Source organism: Lissotriton vulgaris, chromosome 3_1, assembly GCF_964263255.1.
Source record: "Lissotriton vulgaris chromosome 3_1, aLisVul1.2, whole genome shotgun sequence".
Taxonomy (NCBI): domain Eukaryota; kingdom Metazoa; phylum Chordata; class Amphibia; order Caudata; family Salamandridae; genus Lissotriton; species Lissotriton vulgaris.
Window position 1 is genome coordinate 720970447 of NC_141689.1, and position 25346 is coordinate 720995792.

Here is a 25346-nt window from a genome sequence, read left to right on the forward strand (position 1 = left end):
ACACCATGGATGTAATGTGCGTCTGTACTGTATGCTGCTGGACTACTTCCTCGTCCGAGCTTTGACATTTCACTACTAGCTCCGAAGGGCTGTTTGCCTGGAGCATATCCTCCTCATCAGATTCTTCATCTAGGAGATGAGCTGGTGGTAGACTTTGCTCCCGGCTTGGTGATGTTAAGTCCGGTGTGATTGCCCTCTTTGAGATTTTTACCTGCGAAGTGGAATGGAACCCAGAATCAGTCATCAACACCTGGCTCGTCGACGGAGAGATTGTCGACGATGTATTGCCAAGAGTCTGTTTATTCTGGACGTTTGCCATCAACGGGATTATCGTCGTCGACTGCTCCAACAGGGCCGTCGACGATGGTTTCATCGACGGTGTCACTGTCGACGGTGTTGCTGTGGACGGTATCTTCATCGTCGACGACGCCTTCGTCCACGGCGCCGCCACCGACGGCGTCTTCATAGTCGTCGACGCCTTCGTCGACGGTGTGCCCGTCGACGATGATGTTTTCGTCGACTATGTCTTCGTGGCTTTCGTCAACGGTGTTGACTTTGTCATCGATACTGTCGTCGGCGCTGCAGTCGTCGATGGCGTTTTGGGGCGTCGACGATGACCTTTTAATAACAATGGTCGACGACAAGGGCTTACCCGCCGTCGACAATGGGGTAATCGCCGTTGAAGAAGATAACGTCGACGATGCCGTCGTCATCGAGACTGTCGTCGTCGTCGAGACGTAGACAGGAGACACAGCCTTACTGAGCGCCGATGATGATGTCGATGAGGTCGTCGTCGACGACGGCGCAGGTTTTTTGAAGGTGTGAACCTCCTTGTCAGAGTGCTAACATTATGGCCCAAGAACAGGCTGAGGAAATCTAACACCTCGGTGAAAAATAAGGAAAAATGGCAAAACATGTGGAAAAAAAAACTAGATGACAAACAAGAACAATGTTGAAAGATGTCGAGTAACATTAAACCCCACATGAAATTGAGATTTCAGCCAAAAAGTAGCCTTGAAAGAGCAGCTGTGTTTGGGGACTCCTCTTAGTGAACCACAAAAAAAGAAACTGCCTTACTCACTTAGCACTCCATTATGGGAAGGTTCCAGCTTTCTCGACATCTAAATAGTGTATACATGAGTGTGCTTTACGGATATCTGGTGGTTGCATTTTCCTTTCTGTTTCATTTTAAAAAGTATGTTTCCTTGGCTGTGAAGGATTTTTTTCAGCTGAGAAAGTACATTATTAAAAATACTCTGGGGAAACGACATTTCAGCTGGCAAATCCTAACTTTTATACATATTAGAGAGAATCCCATTACAATTAAATGGCTGTTCTTTTCTTCGATTCCAATATGGCTCTGACACAGATTTAGCTCACATCTTATTCCCACTCTATTTGTGCAAGATATCGTCTAACTATTGTAATAATAGCTTCATTTTGGGCCGGCCTCATGCAAGCTTGACTCTTGCTCTTTCCTTTGTTTCATTGTATTTCCTGTAGGTCTCTCATGAGTGGAACACTCTAAGCTGTAACTTATAGGTTATGGTTGCCTCAAATCCGAATTTCTCTTATGTCGTTCATTCTGGTTGTATGCATCTTATAGTACTTATCTATGGCTGGCACATCTATGATAATATTATGATACCTGCTGTTGTCCTTTTCTGGTTTTCGTCAATAGTGTGTTATGAAAGGATCTCTACTCTTACCTAGTTTCCTTTTCAAGTCATCCATTTCCTGTGCTTCAAACCCATGCATTATATTTTATGGTACCACTATTTTTAAAAAAAAGCTTCTTGTAAAGAGTCTGTATGGTACTTTCTAGACTGCATAAGTATTCTTGTATATATTTACATACTGTCCTATATTATGAAAACACAATTCAGATCAATGTCAAGATATAAAGCGGTACATTAATACCTTTTCTTTTAATTTTGCCAATTTCTTCTCTTTTTCTGCTTTCTCCTCTTCTTTTGTTTGTTTCTCAAGGGCTTTCATCTCAAGTTTACGGAAATCCTGTAATGCATAAATGAAAAAAAAAATAACCACTATAACACAGACATCGACACAGGATTATTAAAGCATTGATTTTTAAGTTTCAAAAGCGATTATGTTGCAGGACATGACTATGGAGAGAAACATGGTGGATTTGTCTCTGTAACGATCCACCCACAGCTCGGAAAAGCCTCAACCATCCTGCTTTCTAATGATCCACAGAGTAACTTGCTCTACCCTTATAGAAGCAATGGCCCCAATGTGAAGCTCAACTGTGATGATCAGTTAAAAAGATCACACGTAGACAACCCTGCAGAACAGTCAAGATGTCAGCCACTGGATCCCCAGTAGTGTGCGGTGAAACAAATGGTGGAGGTTGGTGTGCTTTTGCACCTCGATGCAGCCACGCGAAGGACAGGAGGACAAATGACTGGTAACCCAGGCCGCTTGTGCTGCCCCATGGCAGTCATCTCTATTTGGGGTAAGGGGCAAGGGAGATCATGGCTTGCAGCTTATGTTCCTGCCCTGGCACTGGTTGGGGCATACTCCCATACCAGGCTACGTAAAAACTGCATTTAAAATATACCAATATTGCCAAATTAGATATGGATACAGCCCAATTTATCTGTTGAACTGACACTGCGGGGTGGCATTAATGGAAGCCAAACTTCAGTGGTGCAGGCTTGGACCTACGTGAGAACTGGTGTTACATGAGTTGAAGCAGACACTGGTGGCTGGTCACCCAGTGGGATGTGTGCTGGAGAACCCTACGGGTCTTTCATGAGCCATGAATAGAAACGTGCCCCAACTGTTTACTTTGCTGATGATATAACACTATGACTTTGTGAACTGTTGATAACTGTCACTATTCTGGGGACAGAGATGCTGCAAAGGTCTTGGTGGCACTGAAAGAGAAGACACTTTCCCCCTAATAACTGCTGTCATTCTTCTATAAGCACGCTGTACCCAATAGGCACAAGGTGATTACTGGTGTATACCACTGAACCTGGAATGCCCAGATACCTACCACCAGAGACAAATCTACTGCCGGTCACAAACCAAAGAAAATGGACAAATACACCATACCCCTTTCTAGGAAGCAAATTAATTTGAAGGTAGAACCTGTGGTGATTTGGGTGATGGAGTGGCTCCCAGACACGAAGGAGTCAAAATCTCTTATCCTTCAAGCTTTTCAGGATTCTAAATCAACTGTGGAAACTAAAACAGGTGAAGGACAGATTTCTGAATTAGAAAACACAGCGAAGGAGCTTGAATCTTTTTGCTAATTTTAAAGAACTGACCCAATAAGCGGAGTATGCATAAGGTCAGTCTTGTAGGAATAATCTACAGTGGTTTGTGGGATTTCATGAAGGGATTGAGGGCAACTGTTCTTTAACACCTGGCTATTGACAGTCATCCCGAAAGAAGAACTTTTGCTGCATTTCATAGCTGAAAGAGCCCACAGGGCCTCGGTACAAGCTCATATATCATGAAAGGGCGACCCCTTTCAGTAGTCTTTCAAATCTACAGCTGTTTAGGGGATGTTGCAATGCCTAAGTAATGCTAAGTGTGCGATTCTGGTATTAGTTAGATAGTTCATTTAGATTTAGAGGGTGTTTTATTTCCTTTTTCCTCTTTGGGTGGAAGATACTCACTTTGCCAACATCTTAGGCTATTTTCTTGTTAGATTTTTATAACTACATCTCGTTGTGAAGTGAGGGGCGGGGGTTGTTGGTCAATGGTTTAATTGTACTCAACAATTTGGTTAATCATGCCTGGGCTCAATGCTTGCTGCAGCATTAATTATTCCATATGACCATAACCAGGATATGCAAGTGACATTTATGCACCAATAAAATGCCTCTTATAAAACGTTAATGGCCTCCTTATTAAAATTAAAAGGAGGATGACTCTTAAGAAAGCTACACAATATGGTGCTGATGGACACATTGTTTACCTTTGGTAACGTCTTATATGATAGGGACAGGATCTAGCCGCAAATTCCATATCTTAGAATTCTCTCTAGGTGCCAGACTAGATTCAGATATTTTCCCAGCAGTACCTCCGCGCATTGGCAGAGGAAGTTGAGCAACTCCGTAGCAATGTCGTCTCCCAGATGTGACGTCAACAAAGTCCATATAAGCCCTCCCCCTAAGCAACAATGCCAGTTTCCTTTGTGACTAGTTCCAAGCTTAAAAATGCGGACCGCATAGATAAACAGCCTCTGGAGACAGTGTGCCAAAAGGGGAAAAAGAACATAAGCAAAATGCAAAGAAGGAATCAAGGAGATAACAGGGACCTCAGTTCACAGAGCGGAGAGGATGGGTGGATTCATAAAAATCTGCTGCTAGATCCTGGCTCTACCAGATGAGGCATTACTGAAGGTAAGTAACTTGTCCATCTGATAGAGACATCTAGCTACAGATTCCTTGTCTGAGAATCAAATAACCAAGCAATGCCATCCTCGGAGTAGCTGCAAACAAACCTCACCAAACATCCTCAATAGGAGTAGGTGGCCCAAGGATAGAAAAGGACTAGACTATCCGAAAATGATAGTTGTAGCAAGATGCCCACCAAGAGGACCGATCTCGAAGAACGACTATAGAAGCCTATAGGTAGTAGAAAGGTATAAGACCGTTAGAACATGGTACAGAATCAGGAAAAGAGGCAGCCCAAAGGGAACGCGACATAATGTCAGGGAATGCAAAGGGACTAAGGACACAGAAGCCAGGCCACAAACAAATGGACAGACAATATGCAACGTGTTCAGCCACAGCGAAGAAAAAGCATACACCGAATGTCAAGGAAACTATCTTGAGAAACAGAATTTTAAAAAATAGACCTCCGATGATAGAATGATGGAGAAAAGAGAGCGATAACAATGAAGGTTGAAGAAAATCGCTAAAGAACAACAAGAGCGGTAAAAGAACCGCCCTCACATGGAGAACCTTAAAGGTATATAGGGCATCCTCAGAAGAATGCAGCGGAGGCACTCACTGAGAGAACGCTGAATCTGCTTACCAATAACGGACATGCAACGCACAGAAGACCAGGCACACAACATATGTGCATAACATACACACACATACATATATGTATGAAAATATACACAAACACATATATACATACATATACGCACATATACATACATATAGAAATATACATACACATATGTATCTATGTACATACACACACACACACACATATATATATATATACATATATACACACACACATATATATATATATATACATATATACACACACACATATATATATATATATACATATATACACACACACACATATATATATATATATATATACATACACACACACATATATATATATACATACACACACACATATATATATATATATACACACACACACACATATATACACACACACACACATATATACACACACACATATATATATATATATATATATATATATATATATTCACTGAAAATGAGTGATGTCACTGACCATGTCATGAGTGATGTAATATGTGATGTCATCAGCAGTGCATTGCACGCGCAAGTTATAGTGAGTCCAACTAATTATAACGTGGGAATTTCAATGGTTTTATACGAGTAAAATTTCCACCTAACTATAACTGGTGTGAAACCTATGGTTTTTTCAGTGAATTTAATAGGTTTTTTTTAAATGCTAATTCCTAACTATAACTGGTGTGAAACCTATGGTTTTTCAGTGAATATATATATATATCATACCTATGTGTTTTTTAGTGAATTTCTAAGGTTATTTTTTCGCAAATATCTATAGCTTAGAAAGGTATGTTTTTATAAAAATGAATCCTATATGGTATATTAATATAATATATATATTTTTTTTAAAGTGTATTCTTTTTTTATATTTCACTCAGGAGCGATCCCGGTGCAAATTCCCACGTTATAGTTAGTTGGACTCACTATAACTTGCGCGTGCAATGCACTGCTGATGACGTCACATATTACATCACTCATGACATGGTCAGTGACATCACTAATGACATCACTGATGACACCATCCAGTGAATGTGTGTCTTTCTGAAAAATAAATATTAGTGAGTAATGTTTAAATTTTTATATGTATTAGTGTTTCACTTTGTGTATAAGTAGCTGCATGGGTTGGTGAGTACATGTGTATGTCCATGGGTTATTAGCTGTTTTATTAGTATCAGTATGAGTGTTTGTATTGTTTAGTGTTGGAATTACTTACAACATTGATGCATGAGTGACTGACTCTTTTTTGTATGTATTTTGAAGACTACATATGTGCAGGACTGTATGGTTGAATAGTGTGTATATGTGTATGTTAGTGAGTAAATGACTGTCTCACTAGTGTTTTAAACAGTAACTACATATGTTTTAATCTAGAATATGTGAATATTGATGCATATAAGTGAGTATATGTGAGAGTAAGAGATTGTAAGAGTTCCTGTTTAAATAAGTATGACATAAGTATGTTAGTTATACATAACAGTCACTACCATTTACCTAAATTTGATGGAATTCCATTGAGACATTTATGCTGTAGGCCTGACTAAATATCCTGAGGTAAATTACATGACAAAAACACATATGAAGTGTTAGAATTGACAACCAATTAAAATGTTACTTTCATTCTCTACTATTATTTCATGACATTTGATTGGTTATGTACCTGAATATATATAAAGAAAGAGAGAGAAACACAGCCATTTTGACTACTACTTCCTGAAGTACATTTCAAGAGCATTTTCACTGACAACTTAAACTTCTTTTTGAAAGGTAAGATGTTATTTTAAAAACTGAAGAATGTTGTGCACTTTAAGTTAATTTGGAAAACATTTTCTGATAGTTATATACTATCCCTCTGTAATAGTTATAGAATAAGATAGACTTCTCTGTTATAGTTATGGATGGAGTTAGGCTTGTCTTGTATAATTATGAATTTACTTAGGCTTTATCACATACACTTTTTAGGTTTCGACCTGGCCGGAGCACTGCGAAGCAGTGCTCCGCACAGGCGAAAGCTTTTGTTTACAGTATGGGGGACTTGAATCCGCCCCTTCTTCCATTGGCTAGCTCCATAAATGGAGGCTAGCCATTGGAAGAGAGTGGCTGGCAATCACGCTTTCCCCGTGAAAACGCGATTCGGGGCGTTTCCGTGTCTTTTTTTAAGTCCCGCCCTCTCCTCTTCCCATTGGCTGGAATTTTACCTTCCAGCCAATGGGAAGGGGAGAGGGCGAAAAACACGCCCCCGAATCTGCCGGCCGGGACACCCCCGTGACGTCATTCCCCAGGCCGCGCTGTGATTGGCTGCCGGCCCGGGACCTGACTTGTTATTTTATTATTGCCTATTCAGACCCCGGGGAACCCGCCCCACTGAAAGGCAGGCCTGTTTAGAGTTTGTAAAATGTTGTGATTAAGGCCTGAGTGAATTCAGCGTATGTTGTTCAGGACGTTAAGAGGGAACTGTTTGTCAGACCCGTGACAGCCCTGTTTGCATCCATCCTCGCCTCCTTTCATCTTTCAGAATGCTTTCGGCGCTAACGAAGAAGCGGACACCCGCAGCCCATCGCAGTCACATGACTGGCACCTCGTCTTCCATCACAAGGCTGCATTAAACCCTTATCTCAAAAGAGTTACGATCGTCAGGCATGTACATTACCTCTTGTCTCGAAACAGTCGTGCAAGTCAAATAAAACATATGTGGTCGAGGTTATATTGCCGAATTGCCTTTCGCGCTCGGTGTCCCAGTTTCAGAGCGTTGCCATGCTGATTACTGAGCTGTATCCGACGCCTGCTCAGCTCCTTCCTATCACAGCCATTATCCCACCCCCTCAATCTCTTCACCTTCACCGTGCAGCGAGGCGCACTGCCTGCGCGCGGACGGTCAGGTGTCTCCAGGCGCTTCCTCCTCCTCCTCCTCCTGCCGAGCGCGCGAGCCCATTAAGTCTCAGCTCGTGCCGGTGTGTGTGTGTGTGTCAGTGCTCGTACGTCAGAGGCCTGTGGAGCAGGCAGCTCACCCTTTCGCTGCCCTCCTTTGATGCTTCACAAGGACGGCGGCGGTCGCTGACGGAGCCGCCATCGAAGATGCTCTGTCAGGATGGGCCTGTCCCTGGGGAGGGTGAGTCGAGACTCCCAGTCAAGGCAACCGAGATAGTAATGGACTGCCACCTGTATCTGTTTATTTTGTATTTACTATCGCACGGACTGTCTTTTGAAGTTAGAGTTATTTACACTTTGGAAAAAAGTCTCACAGTGGTAGACTAGTGCTGTACGGTTTTTAGTTATTAAATACACGTGAAGTCTGGTGCTCAATAAATCCTATTCTCAAGGAGTGGTCGGCTTAATTTCCATGTTCAAGGTCATATGATCTTTATTGTCTTTAGAACACCTGGTGCTGAAGGTTGGCCGTCATTTGAGCCTTTCGGAATGCCCACGGAGTCTGTTCATTAATAAATGAAGGGACCACCTAAATGCCGCACCACCGACCCTATCACCTCAAGAATACCCTTAGAAACATTTCAGAAAACTCTATCACCCACTGACATGCACTGTCAACAGAAAAGAATATGATCACATTCTACAGAGCGTGCAAAAATGTTTTATGCACTGTGCTTCCACATTACACATGGACCCTGGCATCATAAGGCTTCTGAAATAGTGGTCGTGCTCAGAAAGACTTATTGTGCATTAACGTGCATAATGTCACAGCTTCCTTCCAGGGAACCTGTGCAATTAAAGAATGTTATCACGCCAAGATAAACATGCAAAACTCTCTGGGGGTATTTTTAGATTTGCTAGCCTTTCACATCGGCGTATTGTACTTAACTTTTGGGTAATGGATAAGAGTAAGGATGGGGCATTTTTTTTATATAAATTGTGTAATTTTTAAATATTTATGTTAGCGTTTTGTACAAAACTTACAGGATAGTCTGAAATTATGCTTAAATTAAAAAGTAAAGATAAAGTACAGTACAACGCCTTGTACTCTCAGTAGTCACACCATGCATCTCTTTTCCCCACCCACTTTTCGTCTGACATGAGACCATTACTGGGTTAGCCATGGTCCCCCTTTAGACCCATTGTCCATATGAGCAATTTAGCAGGTTACATTAGGTATTTATTATCATGTTTTCACCAATCTGTTCTCTTTTGTGTATCTGCTACTATTTCTTAGCTCAGCTTTGTCTCAGCACCTGTATATTCACTTTATTAGTCTTTAGTCAATAGATTTTGAATGAACGGGCAATATCTCTATTTACTTATCTAATAAATCTGTATGTAATGGTCCCCCAATATATCTCGGTCTTCCAGTGGGTAGGTGTAGTAATGCACATAGTTCTAAGTTGCAGTGAATTTGATCATTTACTCATTTGCCTGTTGTTGGGGTAGGAGAGGTCTTCCCTATCCAATTACTACTTCTCTTTTTACTGGCAACAGCATTAGCGCTGTAAATTTGCGAATGTACCTATAGCGCTTTGACGACTCTGGGGCTCACTGAATGAATTCCCACATTGGGGCCAGGAGCGAGGCCCGGCGTTGCGACAGCAGTGTGTGCCCTGCATCCAGGATTCTTACCCTCTCCAGCCGGCCAGATTACCGTTCAAGGTTGGAGCAGCCGCTTTCCCTCCACCCGACTTCTAATTACAACACTCTCCCGGCAGCCATTATACAGGGCACATCGGCGATAAGGACAGGGCACGGACAGGAGCACACAGGGCAGGGGTGACATTTCAGGAACACCGCACAGGCTGCTGGGTGTGTGCACAGAGCAGATGGCGAAAATCTGCAGAGCGCATGATTGGTATTCAGCAGGAGTTGCCTGGCGCCATGCACCGGTGAGTGCACACGGGCATGAGCACGGAAGAGTCAAGAGAGTGGTGAGGGGGGCACAGCCATGCCACTCTCTCCGGCGTCCAGCACACTGCCGCCTCCCACCACATCCACAGCATCTCTCAGCTCCTCTTCCCCAGTAAGTCAGATCTGTTCTTCGGCCTGTCGTCTCCTTCGCACATCACCATCTCACATCTGCCTCCTCTGAAAGGACAAGCGCTCCCCAATCCCGCTGTTTATTTTTCATTGCGCTTTCACTTTAAAGTGAAGGCGAGATGCAAAAATAAATAACCAAGACCTAAAAAACACCAACTCATGATGCTGAACAGGATCCTCTCTCAGATATGGACTTGCTGATTCGAACTTAGAAGGCTTCAGGTATTATTCTAGAATCTCTGTGTGTGTGTGTGTGTGTGGCTCTGTGTGTGTGTGGCTGGCTCTGGGTGTGTGTGGCTGGCTCTGGGTGTGTGTGGCTGGCTCTGGGTGTGTGTGTGGCTCTGGATGTGTGTGGCTGGCTCTGGGTGTGTGTTGCTGGCTCTGTGTGTGTGTGGCTCTGGGTGTGTGTGGCTGGCACTGGGTTTGTGTGGCTGGCTCTGGGTGTGTGTGGCTCTGGGTGTGCATGTGTGGTAGTAATTGCTGTCTGATGAGCTCGTCCAGTAGGGTACAATAGGTCTCACATTTGCGAGAGATTAAGCTATTGGCAATGTAAATGACAATGCCATTTATTTATCTGTTTTCAAAACCAACACATAAATACAAATTTTGTCATTTACAATGCCAATAGCTCTAACTTTTCCAAAGGCAAAACCGTTGCATTGTAAATGCTTGTTTATATTTCTACTTCCAGTCTGATACCATACACAGCCCAAAGATAAAACCACTGTTAAAAAAACGAAGTACCTGTCTGAACTTAAACCCAACAGTGCCCTATCTCTACTGATATATTTTTTTTAAATGCAAATTACAGCACAAAAATGGAAGGAGAGCAAAAAATTTCCATCGAAATTGTTCTGGGGAGCAACAATGATAAAGTTATTGAACCCAATGACTCAGAATTCATGGATGAATCACGGGACTATGAACTACTTCAATGTGTACAATCAGTAGATTTCCTGATTCAAAATGAGGACATTTCCGACAATCAAATATTAGAAGTTTTGTTAAATTTGGAAAAGGAATCTAAAAAATAAATTTATATTTAATAATTCAAAAATTGTTTGAGACATTATTCATTTTTATATGTATTTCTTAAACTAGTACCACATTGATTATAATGTAAAGTCAGACTTAAAATATACTGTGCAACTTTTTTGTGTTACATAGTAAGTTTGCTCATAGTTACTTCCTTTCTCCCACTATATTATCTCCAATGTGTATTTAACATCTCTATCATCTTCTGCCTCCATATTGTTTCTGCTTCCCTGACAGACTATGCAATGAATTCCATATACCACAATAACTTCTGTAACAACATGCAAGCTATCTACAAAGGAGACGGTGTATATTAAATTTTAGACTCTGCATTGGTACCTACATGTTGGTACTTAAATAAAAAAAAACAAAAAGAACAATTAATAAACATACAATATTTGAAAAGTCTATCATTCTTTTTTCCCCATAGTAGGCTCCCCGGTGCGCGTACCGGGCGCTCCCCCCGCGCAAAACAAAAAAAAATGTTTTTGCCTCGCGGGGCCCTTTTAAAGCCCCCACATCAAACCTAGGGGGTCAGGGAGGGTCTACTCTGCCCCCTTATGGTCATTTCCCCCTTTGTTTTGGCCACCTCTCATGTCTCGATCCTACCGAGACACAAGATGGCAGCCGCTCCGGACTGTTTAAAATGTTTACAGACACCCGAGAGCCAATCAGCTTTCCATGCGCAAGTCGCGTGGCGCGCTTATAGATATATATATTTTTTTGAACCTAAATTACTCAAAATCCACTGGGGCACATATCTTGAGACTTAGCAAAGACACATCGGACTACAAGTCCCTACAAATTTGCCAAATTTGGTGTAAATCCATTCAGCCGTTCGGGCTAAAAGTGAGGTCGACCGCCCTATGGAAATTAACATGGGGAAAACGCGTTTTGGGACCCCCCTTTTATCTCGGCCCCCGCTTGACGCATCCCCCGCAAACTTTCAGGGAAGGACCGGAGCTCGACGAGGCCATTTTGAGGAAATTTTCAGGCAGATTCGGCGCCAAAGTTATTCTAAATAGAATTTTGAGATTTAACATTGAAAAAAATCCTAACTATAACTACTTACTGGCGTCCGCCAGTAGGTAATTAATATATATATATATATATATATATATATATATATATATATATATATATATATATATATATATATATATATATATATATATATATATATATATATATAATTTCTATGGCAAAATGTCGCCCCAAAACTATGGAATACACTCCCGCAAACCATAAGATCCAGCCCAAATCTCATGTCCTTTAGGAAGAAACTGAAGACATGGTTATTTGACCTCTGAAAAATTCATAGATCATTCAGGAGAGTAACAAAAGTACAGCGCCGAGACGCCTGCAGGCAATTGTTCGCGCTTAATAAATGCTAAAAATAAATAAATAAAATAAATAAGATGACTTCCGGTGTGCCATACTTTTGTCATAAGTAAGACTGGTAGCGTTCTAGTTGTTCTTTAGAACACTCTGGGACATTCTGTCATTGGGCTATAGTTGGGCTACATCTGGCTGATATTTGGGCTACATTTGGGCTCTTTTGTCTCTGGTGGCCATCTTGGGAGACTGCATATCAGAATTTTATTAATGAAATATAAGAGGATTTGAGAAGTCACTCAAAATGTGCCCTCATTTTTCTTTCTTCAGCACTAATCATAATTTCTATGGCAAAATTAACCCCCTCATTTTGTTCCTTTGCAAATTAAATGTTTTAAGTGTTAACACTTTATTCCAACCAAGATGACTTCAGGTGTGCCATACTTTTGTCATAAGTAAGACTGTTAGCGCTCTAGTTGTTCTTTAGAACACTCTGGGACATTCTGTCATTGGGCTATAGTTGGGCTACATCTGGCTGATATTTGGGCAACATTTGGTTTTTTTTGTCTCTGGTGGCCATCTTTGGGCTACATTGGGCTACATTTGGGCACTAACATATATATAGCCCAATGTAGCCCAATATATATTTTTTCAAAGTTAATTGTCGTAAAAACCACTGGAGCATATATCTTGAGACATAGCAAAGGCAGTCCCTACAATTTTGCGAAGTTTGGTGGAAATCCATTCAGCCGTTCGGGCTAAAAGTGAGGTCGACTGCCCTATGGAAATTAACATGGGGAAAACACGTTTTGGGACCCCCCTTTTATCTCGGCCCCCGCTTGACGCATCCCCCGCAAACTTTCAGGGAAGGACCGGAGCGACGCGAGGCAAATTTGAGGAAATTTCAGGCAGATTCCTCAACCGGCGCCAAAGTTATTCCCAATAGAATGTTGAGATTTTGCATTGAAAAAAATCCTAACTATAACTACCTACTGGCGACCGCCAGTAGGATATATATCTATATAGATATATATATATATATATATATATATATATATATATCTTTTCTCGCTCCAAGGTTGTCCACCATTGAGTAGCACGCGAGCAGCAGCTTTATTTATGTGTAGGTGAGGACGGGGATCCGCTTGTAGACGCCGCTCCGTAATGGATCTGCCCAACGCGTTTCGAAGCTCCATCTGCTTCTCTTCAGGGGCTTTAACGGAAGCGGTGTGCGCACCCGCTACACTTCTCCAAATACGTATAACTCACCCGCCGATGGGGGTCACGGCAGTGAAGTAGCAGCCGTACATGGGATCGAGGACGGGCCCACTTGTGGAGTCCATCCAGGACTTGATTGTGTGCTTTCCGCACTACACTTCCCAGAAGTCTCATTGGAGCCTCCCATCGGCGGGTGAGTTATACGTATTTGGAGAAGTGTAGCGGGTGCACACACCGCTTCCGTTAAAGCCCCTGAAGAGAAGCAGATGGAGCTTCGAAACGCGTCGGGCAGATCCATTACGGAGCGGCGTCTACAAGCGGATCCCCGTCCTCACCTACACATAAATAAAGCTGCTGCTCGCGTGCTACTCAATGGTGGACAACCTTGGAGCAAGAATCTATATGCGGCAGTCCAGCCGCAGAGTATGCACCACCCCGTTAACGTGGGGGTCACGGCAGTGAAGTAGCAGCCGTACATGGGATCGAGGACGGGCCCACTTGTGGAGTCCATCCAGGACTTGATTGTGTGCTTTCCGCACTACACTTCCCAGAAGTCTCATTGGAGCCTCCCATCGGCGGGTGAGTTATACGTATTTGGAGAAGTGTAGCGGGTGCACACACCGCTTCCGTTAAAGCCCCTGAAGAGAAGCAGATGGAGCTTCGAAACGCGTCGGGCAGATCCATTACGGAGCGGCGTCTACAAGCGGATCCCCGTCCTCACCTACACATAAATAAAGCTGCTGCTCGCGTGCTACTCAATGGTGGACAACCTTGGAGCGAGAATCTATATGCGGCAGTCCAGCCGCAGAGTATGCACCACCCCGTTAACGTGGGGGTCACGGCAGTGAAGTAGCAGCCGTACATGAGATCGAGGACGGGCCCACTTGTGGAGTCCATCCAGGACTTGATTGTGTGCTTTCCGCACTACACTTCCCAGAAGTCTCATTGGAGCCTCCCATCGGCGGGTGAGTTATACGTATTTGGAGAAGTGTAGCGGGTGCACACACCGCTTCCGTTAAAGCCCCTGAAGAGAAGCAGATGGAGCTTCGAAACGCGTCGGGCAGATCCATTACGGAGCGGCGTCTACAAGCGGATCCCCGTCCTCACCTACACATAAATAAAGCTGCTGCTCGCGTGCTACTCAATGGTGGACAACCTTGGAGCGAGAATCTATATGCGGCAGTCCAGCCGCAGAGTATGCACCACCCCGTTAACGTGGGGGTCACGGCAGTGAAGTAGCAGCCGTACATGGGATCGAGGACGGGCCCACTTGTGGAGTCCATCCAGGACTTGATTGTGTGCTTTCCGCACTACACTTCCCAGAAGTCTCATTGGAGCCTCCCATCGGCGGGTGAGTTATACGTATTTGGAGAAGTGTAGCGGGTGCACACACCGCTTCCGTTAAAGCCCCTGAAGAGAAGCAGATGGAGCTTCGAAACGCGTCGGGCAGATCCATTACGGAGCGGCGTCTACAAGCGGATCCCCGTCCTCACCTACACATAAATAAAGCTGCTGCTCGCGTGCTACTCAATGGTGGACAACCTTGGAGCGAGAATCTATATGCGGCAGTCCAGCCGCAGAGTATGCACCACCCCGTTAACGTGGGGGTCACGGCAGTGAAGTAGCAGCCGTACATGGGATCGAGGACGGGCCCACTTGTGGAGTCCATCCAGGACTTGATTGTGTGCTTTCCGCACTACACTTCCCAGAAGTCTCATTGGAGCCTCCCATCGGCGGGTGAGTTATACGTATTTGGAGAAGTGTAGCGGGTGCACACACCGCTTCCGTTAAAGCCCCTGAAGAGAAGCAGATGGAGCTTCGAAACGCGTCGGGCAGATCCATTACGGAGCGGCGTCTACAAGCGGATCCCCGTCCTCACCTACACATAAATAAAGCTGCTGCTCGCGTGCTACTCAATGGTGGACAACCTTGGAGCGAGAATCTATATGCGGCAGTCCAGCCGCAGAGTATGCACCACCCCGTTAACGTGGGGGTCACGGCAGTGAAGTAGCAGCCGTACATGGGATCGAGGACGGGCCCACTTGTGGAGTCCATCCAGGACTTGATTGTGTGCTTTCCGCACTACACTTCCCAGAAGTCTCATTGGAGCCTCCCATCGGCGGGTGAGTTATACGTATTTGGAGAAGTGTAGCGGGTGCACACACCGCTTCCGTTAAAGCCCCTGAAGAGAAGCAGATGGAGCTTCGAAACGCGTCGGGCAGATCCATTACGGAGCGGCGTCTACAAGCGGATCCCCGTCCTCACCTACACATAAATAAAGCTGCTGCTCGCGTGCTACTCAATGGTGGACAACCTTGGAGCGAGAATCTATATGCGGCAGTCCAGCCGCAGAGTATGCACCACCCCGTTAACGTGGGGGTCACGGCAGTGAAGTAGCAGCCGTACATGGGATCGAGGACGGGCCCACTTGTGGAGTCCATCCAGGACTTGATTGTGTGCTTTCCGCACTACACTTCCCAGAAGTCTCATTGGAGCCTCCCATCGGCGGGTGAGTTATACGTATTTGGAGAAGTGTAGCGGGTGCACACACCGCTTCCGTTAAAGCCCCTGAAGAGAAGCAGATGGAGCTTCGAAACGCGTCGGGCAGATCCATTACGGAGCGGCGTCTACAAGCGGATCCCCGTCCTCACCTACACATAAATAAAGCTGCTGCTCGCGTGCTACTCAATGGTGGACAACCTTGGAGCGAGAATCTATATGCAGCAGTCCAGCCGCAGAGTATGCACCACCCCGTTAACGTGGGGGTCACGGCAGTGAAGTAGCAGCCGTACATGGGATCGAGGACGGGCCCACTTGTGGAGTCCATCCAGGACTTGATTGTGTGCTTTCCGCACTACACTTCCCAGAAGTCTCATTGGAGCCTCCCATCGGCGGGTGAGTTATACGTATTTGGAGAAGTGTAGCGGGTGCACACACCGCTTCCGTTAAAGCCCCTGAAGAGAAGCAGATGGAGCTTCGAAACGCGTCGGGCAGATCCATTACGGAGCGGCGTCTACAAGCGGATCCCCGTCCTCACCTACACATAAATAAAGCTGCTGCTCGCGTGCTACTCAATGGTGGACAACCTTGGAGCGAGAATCTATATGCGGCAGTCCAGCCGCAGAGTATGCACCACCCCGTTAACGTGGGGGTCACGGCAGTGAAGTAGCAGCCGTACATGGGATCGAGGACGGGCCCACTTGTGGAGTCCATCCAGGACTTGATTGTGTGCTTTCCGCACTACACTTCCCAGAAGTCTCATTGGAGCCTCCCATCGGCGGGTGAGTTATACATATTTGGAGAAGTGTAGCGGGTGCACACACCGCTTCCGTTAAAGCCCCTGAAGAGAAGCAGATGGAGCTTCGAAACGCGTCGGGCAGATCCATTACGGAGCGGCGTCTACAAGCGGATCCCCGTCCTCACCTACACATAAATAAAGCTGCTGCTCGCGTGCTACTCAATGGTGGACAACCTTGGAGCGAGAATATATATATATCTATCTATATATATATATATATATCAGAAAGGGTTTCCCGCACGATGAAGCCACAGCAAACACAGAGACTCGCACTCCAGGGTCCGTGTTTGGAAAATGTTTATTGGCGGTCGCCAGTAGGTATATATAGTTAGGACCGAACATTCTATTGGGAATAACTTTGGCGCCGAATGTATTCCCCAAACCAAAAGAGGCGGGGACAGAGAGGCCTGCCTCAGACGTTTGGAAACTAGGTATATCTTAGAATTCGACAGCAAGTGGCCAAGGGGGCTGAACACGACTGAGGATCTGCACACCTTTATCTAAAATATTTCTGACAGATGCTGAGAGACATAAAAAGAGAGTGTAGATACTTGTTTACGTTTACTTTTAAGAAAATAGTTTGTAAACTTATGATGCAATTAGTGCTGGAATCATGGATATATAAATGCCATGAGAGAAGAAAGAAAGTAACCGTGTATAGGGGCATATATACTAAATACACTAGATTGATCATTTTAGATTTTTATGGATAGTTTATATCTATGAATCACTTTTATCGATCATTTATATGTCACAATGAATTTGTCTATTTATATTCATAAATTTTATATACAATAATAACTTTTTTATATATATTATATAGAAGGTTTTTTTAGGGCTTTTTATAATGTATTAACATTTGTACATTATAACATTCTTGAATTCCAGACTCTTTATTGTCGCATTATGCTTTTACAATCTGTTCCTTCTAAGGTTAAGTGTCTGGTCAATCAAATATTCCTTTTGTGATAAATCATTCAAGATGAAATAAGGAAAACGCTCGGGATATTTATCAGTAGAGAAAAAGAGAGAAAAAAAGAGGGGAAAAAAATCTTTTTAATGTTTATATTTTTTCACACAGGTGTGCACTTTTCTTATGTTAATAATGTACAGTGACATGGGTTGGAATCACATTGGGAAAATGAGCTGTACATGAAGTTGTAATGTATATATGGGCTAAGCATTTATGCTGTTATTCGATAATTTGCAAAATTAGTGAATAATCAATACAAATGTCAGACTGGTAAAATGCATTTATGCTGTAAGTAATAAGAGTTTTACTGACCCAAATTAAAACATTGTATTCCCTATGTGAGCCGCAAAAGGGAAAATGCTGAAAGTAATGTTAGCAACAGCATAGTATGTTTTCCATGTCAATTGTACTCAATTAAGCACTTGCACTTTAAAAATGGGCTTGCGGGGATGCATGATCATGTGATCAAGGCCGCTGGGACGGCCGAAACGCGTCATGACATGTAGCAGGAAATAAAATAATGCTGAATATAAAGTTGGCTCACGCTTATATATATATCTCTATATATCTATCTATCTATCTATCTATCTATCTATCTATCTATATATATATATATATATATCAGAAAGGGTTTCCCGCACGATGAAGCCACAGGAAACACAGAAGACTCGCACTCCAGGGTCCGTGTTGGGAAAATGTTTATTGGCGGTCGCCAGTAGGTATATATAGTTAGGACCGAACATTCTATTGGGAATAACTTTGGCGCCGATTGAGGGATCAAAGAAGTAGTGGTGCTGGAGCATTCATGCTTCACCTTGGGCGAGCTGGATTGCCGGACTTGCCCCCGCCATCATTTTTCCTGGACTTCGGGGTTGTGCGGTCCAGGGGACTCGAGGGGACACCTTTACAGAAGCTACATGCGGGGCACTTGTGAGAGCGATGGTGACAAGCCCCGCAGTCCGCAACAAGCATCCGAATCCCCCCGCATCACTCACCTTACCAAAGAACAGCATTCTGGGACCTGCAGTCCTCGCAGCAGCCTCCCAACTACAGGTGAGCCAGATTGACTAACTAGGAGGTGGAGTCAGACGCGACCCTATCGGTGTGCGATAGGACATTGTTGATAACCATCATTCGCCCACACCCTGCTCACAAACTCTAGGCGCTGAGGAAGGCTATGTGCCGAAATGCATCCGCCAAGTACGAGTTAAGCTCTAATAAAGTGGTTCCTGACTACCCCTACGTGGCCTCTGCTTCTTTTCTTGTGGAAGGAGTACTTTGATAGATATATATATATATATATATATATATATATATATATATATATATATATCTATATATATACATACCGGAAAGGGTTTCCCGCACGATGAAGCCACAGGAAACACAGAAGACTTGCACTCCAGGGTCCGTGTTTGGAAAATGTTTATTGGCGGTCGCCAGTAGGTATATATAGTTAGGACCGAACATTATATTGGGAATAACTTTGGCGCCGATTGAGGGATCTGCCTGCAATTGTCCTTAAATTTGCCTTGCAGCGCTCCGCTCCTTCCCTGAAAGTTTCGGGGGGATTCGTCAAGCTGGGGCCGAGAAAAAAGGGGGGTCCCAAAACGTGTTTTCCCCATGTTAATTTCCGTAGGGACATTCTGACAAGGCTACAGCTCGAACGGCTGAACGGAATTACACCAGATTTGGCAAAATGGTAGGGACTGGTATGCAGCAGTGCCTTTTGTATGTTTGGTGTAAATCCCTCCAGTAGTTTTTGAGAACATTTTATGTGAAATTGAGTCCAATGCAATTTTCCATAGGACCTTTAGACACAGCTACAGCCCGAACGGCTGAATGGAATTACTGCAAACTTGGCAAAATGGTAGAGCCTGGTACGCAGAAGTGCCTTTTGTATATTTGGTGAAAATCCCTACAGTAATTGTTGAGAAACTCAACTTTTTTCAAATTATATATCTATAGGCGGGACACGGTGCGCGCAAGGGCTTGCACCGTCCTTGCACTGTCCTTGCATGTGCGCGGACCTTAGCGTGCGCGTGCGGAATTCTGATTGGCTGTTGGACGTCTGTCAACATTCCAGTCAGTCGAAATGAGGAAGTGACGTCCGCCATCTTGTTTTTGTGGCAGATGATAGTGGTTGTAAACAGAAGTATAATAGTTTACAAGGAGGCAGGGTAGAGATTCCTGAGCCCCCTAGGTTTTGTCATGGGGTCTGTAAAGGACACCGAAGGTTGAAAAATAAGGTTGAAAAAAAAAAGGTTTAAAAAAAATCGCAGGGTCCGCGCACTGTGCGCGGACTTCGGCTCAAAAAGACAAAAAAGAAATATATTAAAATAACAAGTTTCAGTGTTTAGATGTTGGTTGAATGCAACATTGAGTGATGACTCTTTCATCTTTGGGTTTAGGTAGGTGTTTTGTGGAGAGTTAGTATGGTAATTGGTAAAGAGCATTGGGGGTAGGTTGAAGATGATGTGAGTTTGAAAGTGTTGATAATTTGAACCAATTAAAATGTTACTTTGGTTTTGATTTGTGTGTGATAAAATTTGATTGGCTGGGTATCTGAATATGTATGTGAAATGAGAGGGAAACACAGCCATTTTGAGATTTTAGTGTTTGAAGTATTCTTCTGAGGTGTGAAATTGAGACAGAATTTACTGTTCAACAGTTTTCTAGAAGGTGAGTTGTTAATTTGTAAGGAGAACTCTGTTGTTCACTTTAAGTTAATAGGAAAAATGTTTTCTATTATTTAATGTTTTTCTGTTATACTTCTGAATTGAGTAGGGCAACATCAGATGCAGTGCTTTATATTTCTAATTCTTGCTTGATACAATACACTGTCCAGGGAAACACGGCCATTTTGTGACTATAGTGTCTGAGGTAGTTTTGTGAGGAAATTTTGGTGTTCAATTTCTGGTGTGAGATTTACACAGTAGTGACTCTTCTAATAGAATTTAATAGTTTTTCTCTGCCCTATCTCACTCTTCCCCTGCACCATCTCACTGTCTTTCTCTTTCTTTTAATAGTACACTAACATCAATCATGGCTGAAAATGAAGAGACATTTGACATTGTTATAGAAATTTTTGTGACTGTTATTGAGGATGTTCCTGAAAGAGAGCTTTATGATGGAGGAGATGGCATGGACGATTTCTATGATGAATCCTTGGATTCAGATTTAATGGAAGCTTTGGAGTTCATTGAGTTTGAGGATTCTTTTTGGGAGATTTTTAATATTGACATTGCTGATGATGCAATCTTAGACTATCATTTAAATTTTGAAAATTTCCAACAATAAATTTAAATTTAGTAAATAAATATTGTATGAGAATTTATACTGTAATTTATGAGGTAGTAGCAAACTGATAACTTTTGATGTTACATAGTAAGTTTACTCATAAATATTTCCCTTCTCCCCCAAAATTTTCCTAAATGTGTATTTGACATCTCTTTTTCATGTCCTGCACCCTTTCTCTCACTGTCTGTCTCTGATACACAAGATTGCAACATAAGTAAGTTTAAGGAACAGCAAGTGTGTCTCACCAGAGCAGGAAATCATGCAGTAAGCGCTGTTAATCTTTCTTTTAATAGTACACTAACATAAAATGATGAATGAAAATGAGGAGCCTACCAACATCTTCTTTGAAATAACAGCAACGTTTATTGAGGCAACTTATTCTGTGGTGTATATTGATCCTATAGATGAAACAAATCATGAAGAACATGAAGGAGATACCATGGCAGATTTTTTTGATGAAACACTAGATATGGAATTAATGGAATGTGTGGACATTGTTGAGTTTGACGAATCATTTTCAGACACTTTGACAGATGAAATTCTTGATGAAGAAATGCTACAAGTTCTTTTAGATTTTGAAAATTCTAATAAATAAATTTTAATTTAGTAAAGAAAAATTCTTTTGAAAATTATACTTATTTAAATGTAATTTATGAGGTAGTAGCAAAGTGATACAATTTTGTGTTCTTCATGTCCTGCATCCTTTCTCTCACTGACTGTCTCTGATGCACTAGTTGACAACATAAGTAAGTATATAGAACAGCAAGTGTTTCACCAGAGTAGGAACTCATGACCCCCTTCGCCAATTCTGACCACACATTGAGAAAGGAAGGAATCATGTGAACAAATCTGTTTCTGCTTTCCTGAAAGACTACAGTATGGATTCAATATACCACAATAACTTGCATTACAACATTCAAGGTATCTACAGAGGAGACGATGTCCATTTCCATTTAGTTTTATTTATTTTTTTTAATTCCAATAGGGCCGTGCACTGTGAGTGCTCGGTGCATGCACTGTGAGTGCTCGGTAAATGCGCGGTGCGTGAGCCCTATCGCAGCCATTTTGTGGTTTCAGAAGAGAGTGAAAAATATAACTTAAAAATGTGGGAAGGGGGTAGGGTAGAGTGTCCCTGACCCCTTAGGCCTTCTCAGGGGGTCCTTCAAGGGCTCCTAAGGTTAAAAATAATGTTTATTTGTAAATAAATAACAGAAAACACGATAGGTCCGCGCAAGGGGAGTGCGCGGACCTCGGCAAAAATTAATTAAAAAAAATAAAGTTAAAAATCATATTTGAGTGTTTACATGTTAGTTGGCTCTAAAAAAAGCTGTTGTGTTCATTGTGTTTTTTTTAGTACCTACAAGTACCAATGCAGAGTCTGATGTTACAGAGAAAGACTCTGTTCCCTTCATCAGTGAAATGTACACCATCTGTCCTATAGATGCCTTGCATGTTGTAACGCAAGTTGTTGTGGTATATACAACCCATTCCATAGTCTCTCATGTATGCAGAAACAGATTTATTTACATGTTTCCTTGCTTTCTCAATCTGCGGACAAAATTGATTGGACCAATTCCATTTTTGCCTTTGGCATATATTGGAATAGACAAAGGCCGTTTGAGGAAAAAGTGACATCAATTGTCCAAAGATGTCCTTCAATAGCATTTCCAGACCAACCCCAGTCAAAGTGCAGAAGTCATTTCCGCCACAGTGCACAATTATGAGGTCAGGATGTGGGAGATGCATGAAGGATTTCACCAATGGTATCAATTGGTGACATCTCAATCCTCTCTGGCCAATCCATAAAATATCCACATTTGGTAAATCAAGGTTTAAATTCCTCTGTTTGTTGCATACCTTTTAGACCAGAATACAAAGCTGTGTCCTACAAACCATACTGAAAGCATGTTCAAGGCAGATCTGGTTGTACTCAGATGAGGGCTGTAAATGAAATGGCAGTTGGAAGGTTGCAGTTTAGAAAAAAAAGAGGAGGACATTCACTGCACTTGAAGCTTAAGAAATGATTGGTGCTTTCTGAAAATGCAAAAGAGCATATTAGGGTGCATAGTTTTGTTTTTTAAAAGAAGCAATTCTAATGGTTCAGAAAAGGTCATTGAAAGGAACATTGCACATGATTAGCTGTTATATTGAAAGCTCTAACAACCTTGCTGGATTCATTTGCAACATAGTATGATGAACTTTTAAACTCTGTTCTTCCTTAGGTGGGAGTTACCATGGTAACAGTTTGAATGAGCAGTAGGGAGATGGGTGAATATTATGTGATTTTGAAAGTGTGGAAATGTAGAACCAATTGAAATGTTAGTTTAGTTTTGAAATAGTGTGGGAAGACATTTCATTGGTTATGAGCAGAAATAAGTGAGAAGAATGAGTGGGAAACTGCCATTTCTGTTTCCAGTGTCTGGGCTGCAGTTCAGGGATTCGGCTTAAGAAAATCTGGTGTGTGTTTCACACTGTTCTACATTTTCAAAAGTGATTTTAAAGGTGAGTAATGGTTCTTTTGTACATGCACATCTGTGCATGTACATTTGTGCCATGTGGCACACATACATGTCGTAAGACCATGTATGTGTGTGACAAGGCACACAAGTCAGAATCAGGGGTGCAACAGGCTGTCAAAGTGACAACCTGTCCCCCTTGACAATTCGGTAATTTTACCGAATTCGTATTTAATGATTCAGTAATTGCCATTGATTCCTATGGGCCTCAAGGCCCATAGGAATCAATGGCAATTACCGAATCGGTAAATACCGATTCGGTAAAATGACTGAATTATACAGATTCAGTAATTTCAAAAGAGAAATTACCTACATCCCATTTACCTACTCTTAAATATTGAAGTGCTATGATTTGGGGCCCGATGTAGGTAGGCATTTACCGGTCGGTAATGGCCGAATTCGGCCGTTACCGACCGGTAAATGCCTTTTCCTATGTAGGAGGCATTTATTTACACATTTGGTATTTTTACCGATTCTGTATTTACCGAATCGGTAAAATTACCGAATCGGTAAATACAGACTCGGTAACAATACCAAATCTGTAAATTCTAATGTAGGTAGCACTGTTGACAGTGCTAGAGGCGTCTAAGAATTCGGTATTTACCACCCAATACAATTGGGTGGTAAATAAGGAATTCCTGTGTACATGCACATCTGTGCATGTACACCTGTGCCATGTGGCACACATACATGCCCTAAGGGCATGTATGTGTGTCACATTGTGCACAAGCCAAAAACAGGGGTGCTACAGGGTGTCAAAGTGACACTCTGTTCCCCCTGGCAGAATTCGGTATTTACCGATTTGGTAATTACCGAATCGGTATTTGCCATTGATTCCTATGGGCTTGAAGGCCCATAGGGATCAATGGCAAATACAGATTCGGTAATTATTGAATCTGTAATTATCGAATCGGTAATTACCGAATTTTACTGAATCGGTAATTAATTTGGTAAAAATACCTACATCCCCATTGCCAGTTCCTAAATACCGAATCAGTATGATTCGGTATTTAAGAACTGGTAATCTGGGATTACCTACATCAGGCCCTCTGTATTTATGAGTAGGTAAATAGAGATTACGTACATCTGGCGCATTGAGTTGTAACATATTTATACACATGTTACATTTCAGTGCTTTGGAAGTAGTACAGTATTCTATAGGTAAACACCATATAGGTTTATGCTGTACCACATCCTTATAGTTTTGCACTTTGACATTCACTATGACAAACTTTTACATACAAACATAGAAATTTAGTTCTTTCTTTAACAAGTAGAGGTAGTTCTAAAAAGAACTGGGTTTTTTTTGGTTTTGTTTTGCTTGAAAAAGATTTAAAAAAAGAAACTTTTTAAGGCAGATAATTGTTCAACCGGAACAAACTATGAAAAATAAAGAAAAAATTATGGGGTGCACCTGTGCTTCCTGTTTTTTTGCAGGATAACTTGAATGGACTCTTGTCCAAAGGCTATTAGTTTCTGGCAACGAATGCATTGCATCATCAAATTCTTAAGTTCTGGTTGGATATTTGCAACCATTGATGCTTGCATTGGTGGTGCTGTTGGTTGAGAAGAAGTGCTGGGAGCAGAGCCCTGCTCCTCTGATGGTCTTTTCATTACAGCTTCACTCCAATTGTTTGGGTGTATATTTTTTACATGGCGTTCCATGCTAAAAGTTCCAAAGCTGTACT

General features: G+C 42.5%; 1 protein-coding gene across 2 annotated transcripts in view; it reads right to left on the bottom strand.

Moving 5' to 3' along the window:
- The window catches only part of CCDC112 (coiled-coil domain containing 112), a 233707-nt gene that overhangs the window by 51315 nt on the left and 157046 nt on the right, over window positions 1–25346 (bottom strand). For both annotated transcript variants that reach the window (XM_086961038.1, XM_086961037.1), the window contains exon 8: window positions 1921–2016. In XM_086961038.1, the coding sequence (XP_086817164.1) occupies window positions 1921–2016 (96 nt within the window). The remainder of the gene's footprint in view (window positions 1–1920; window positions 2017–25346) is intronic.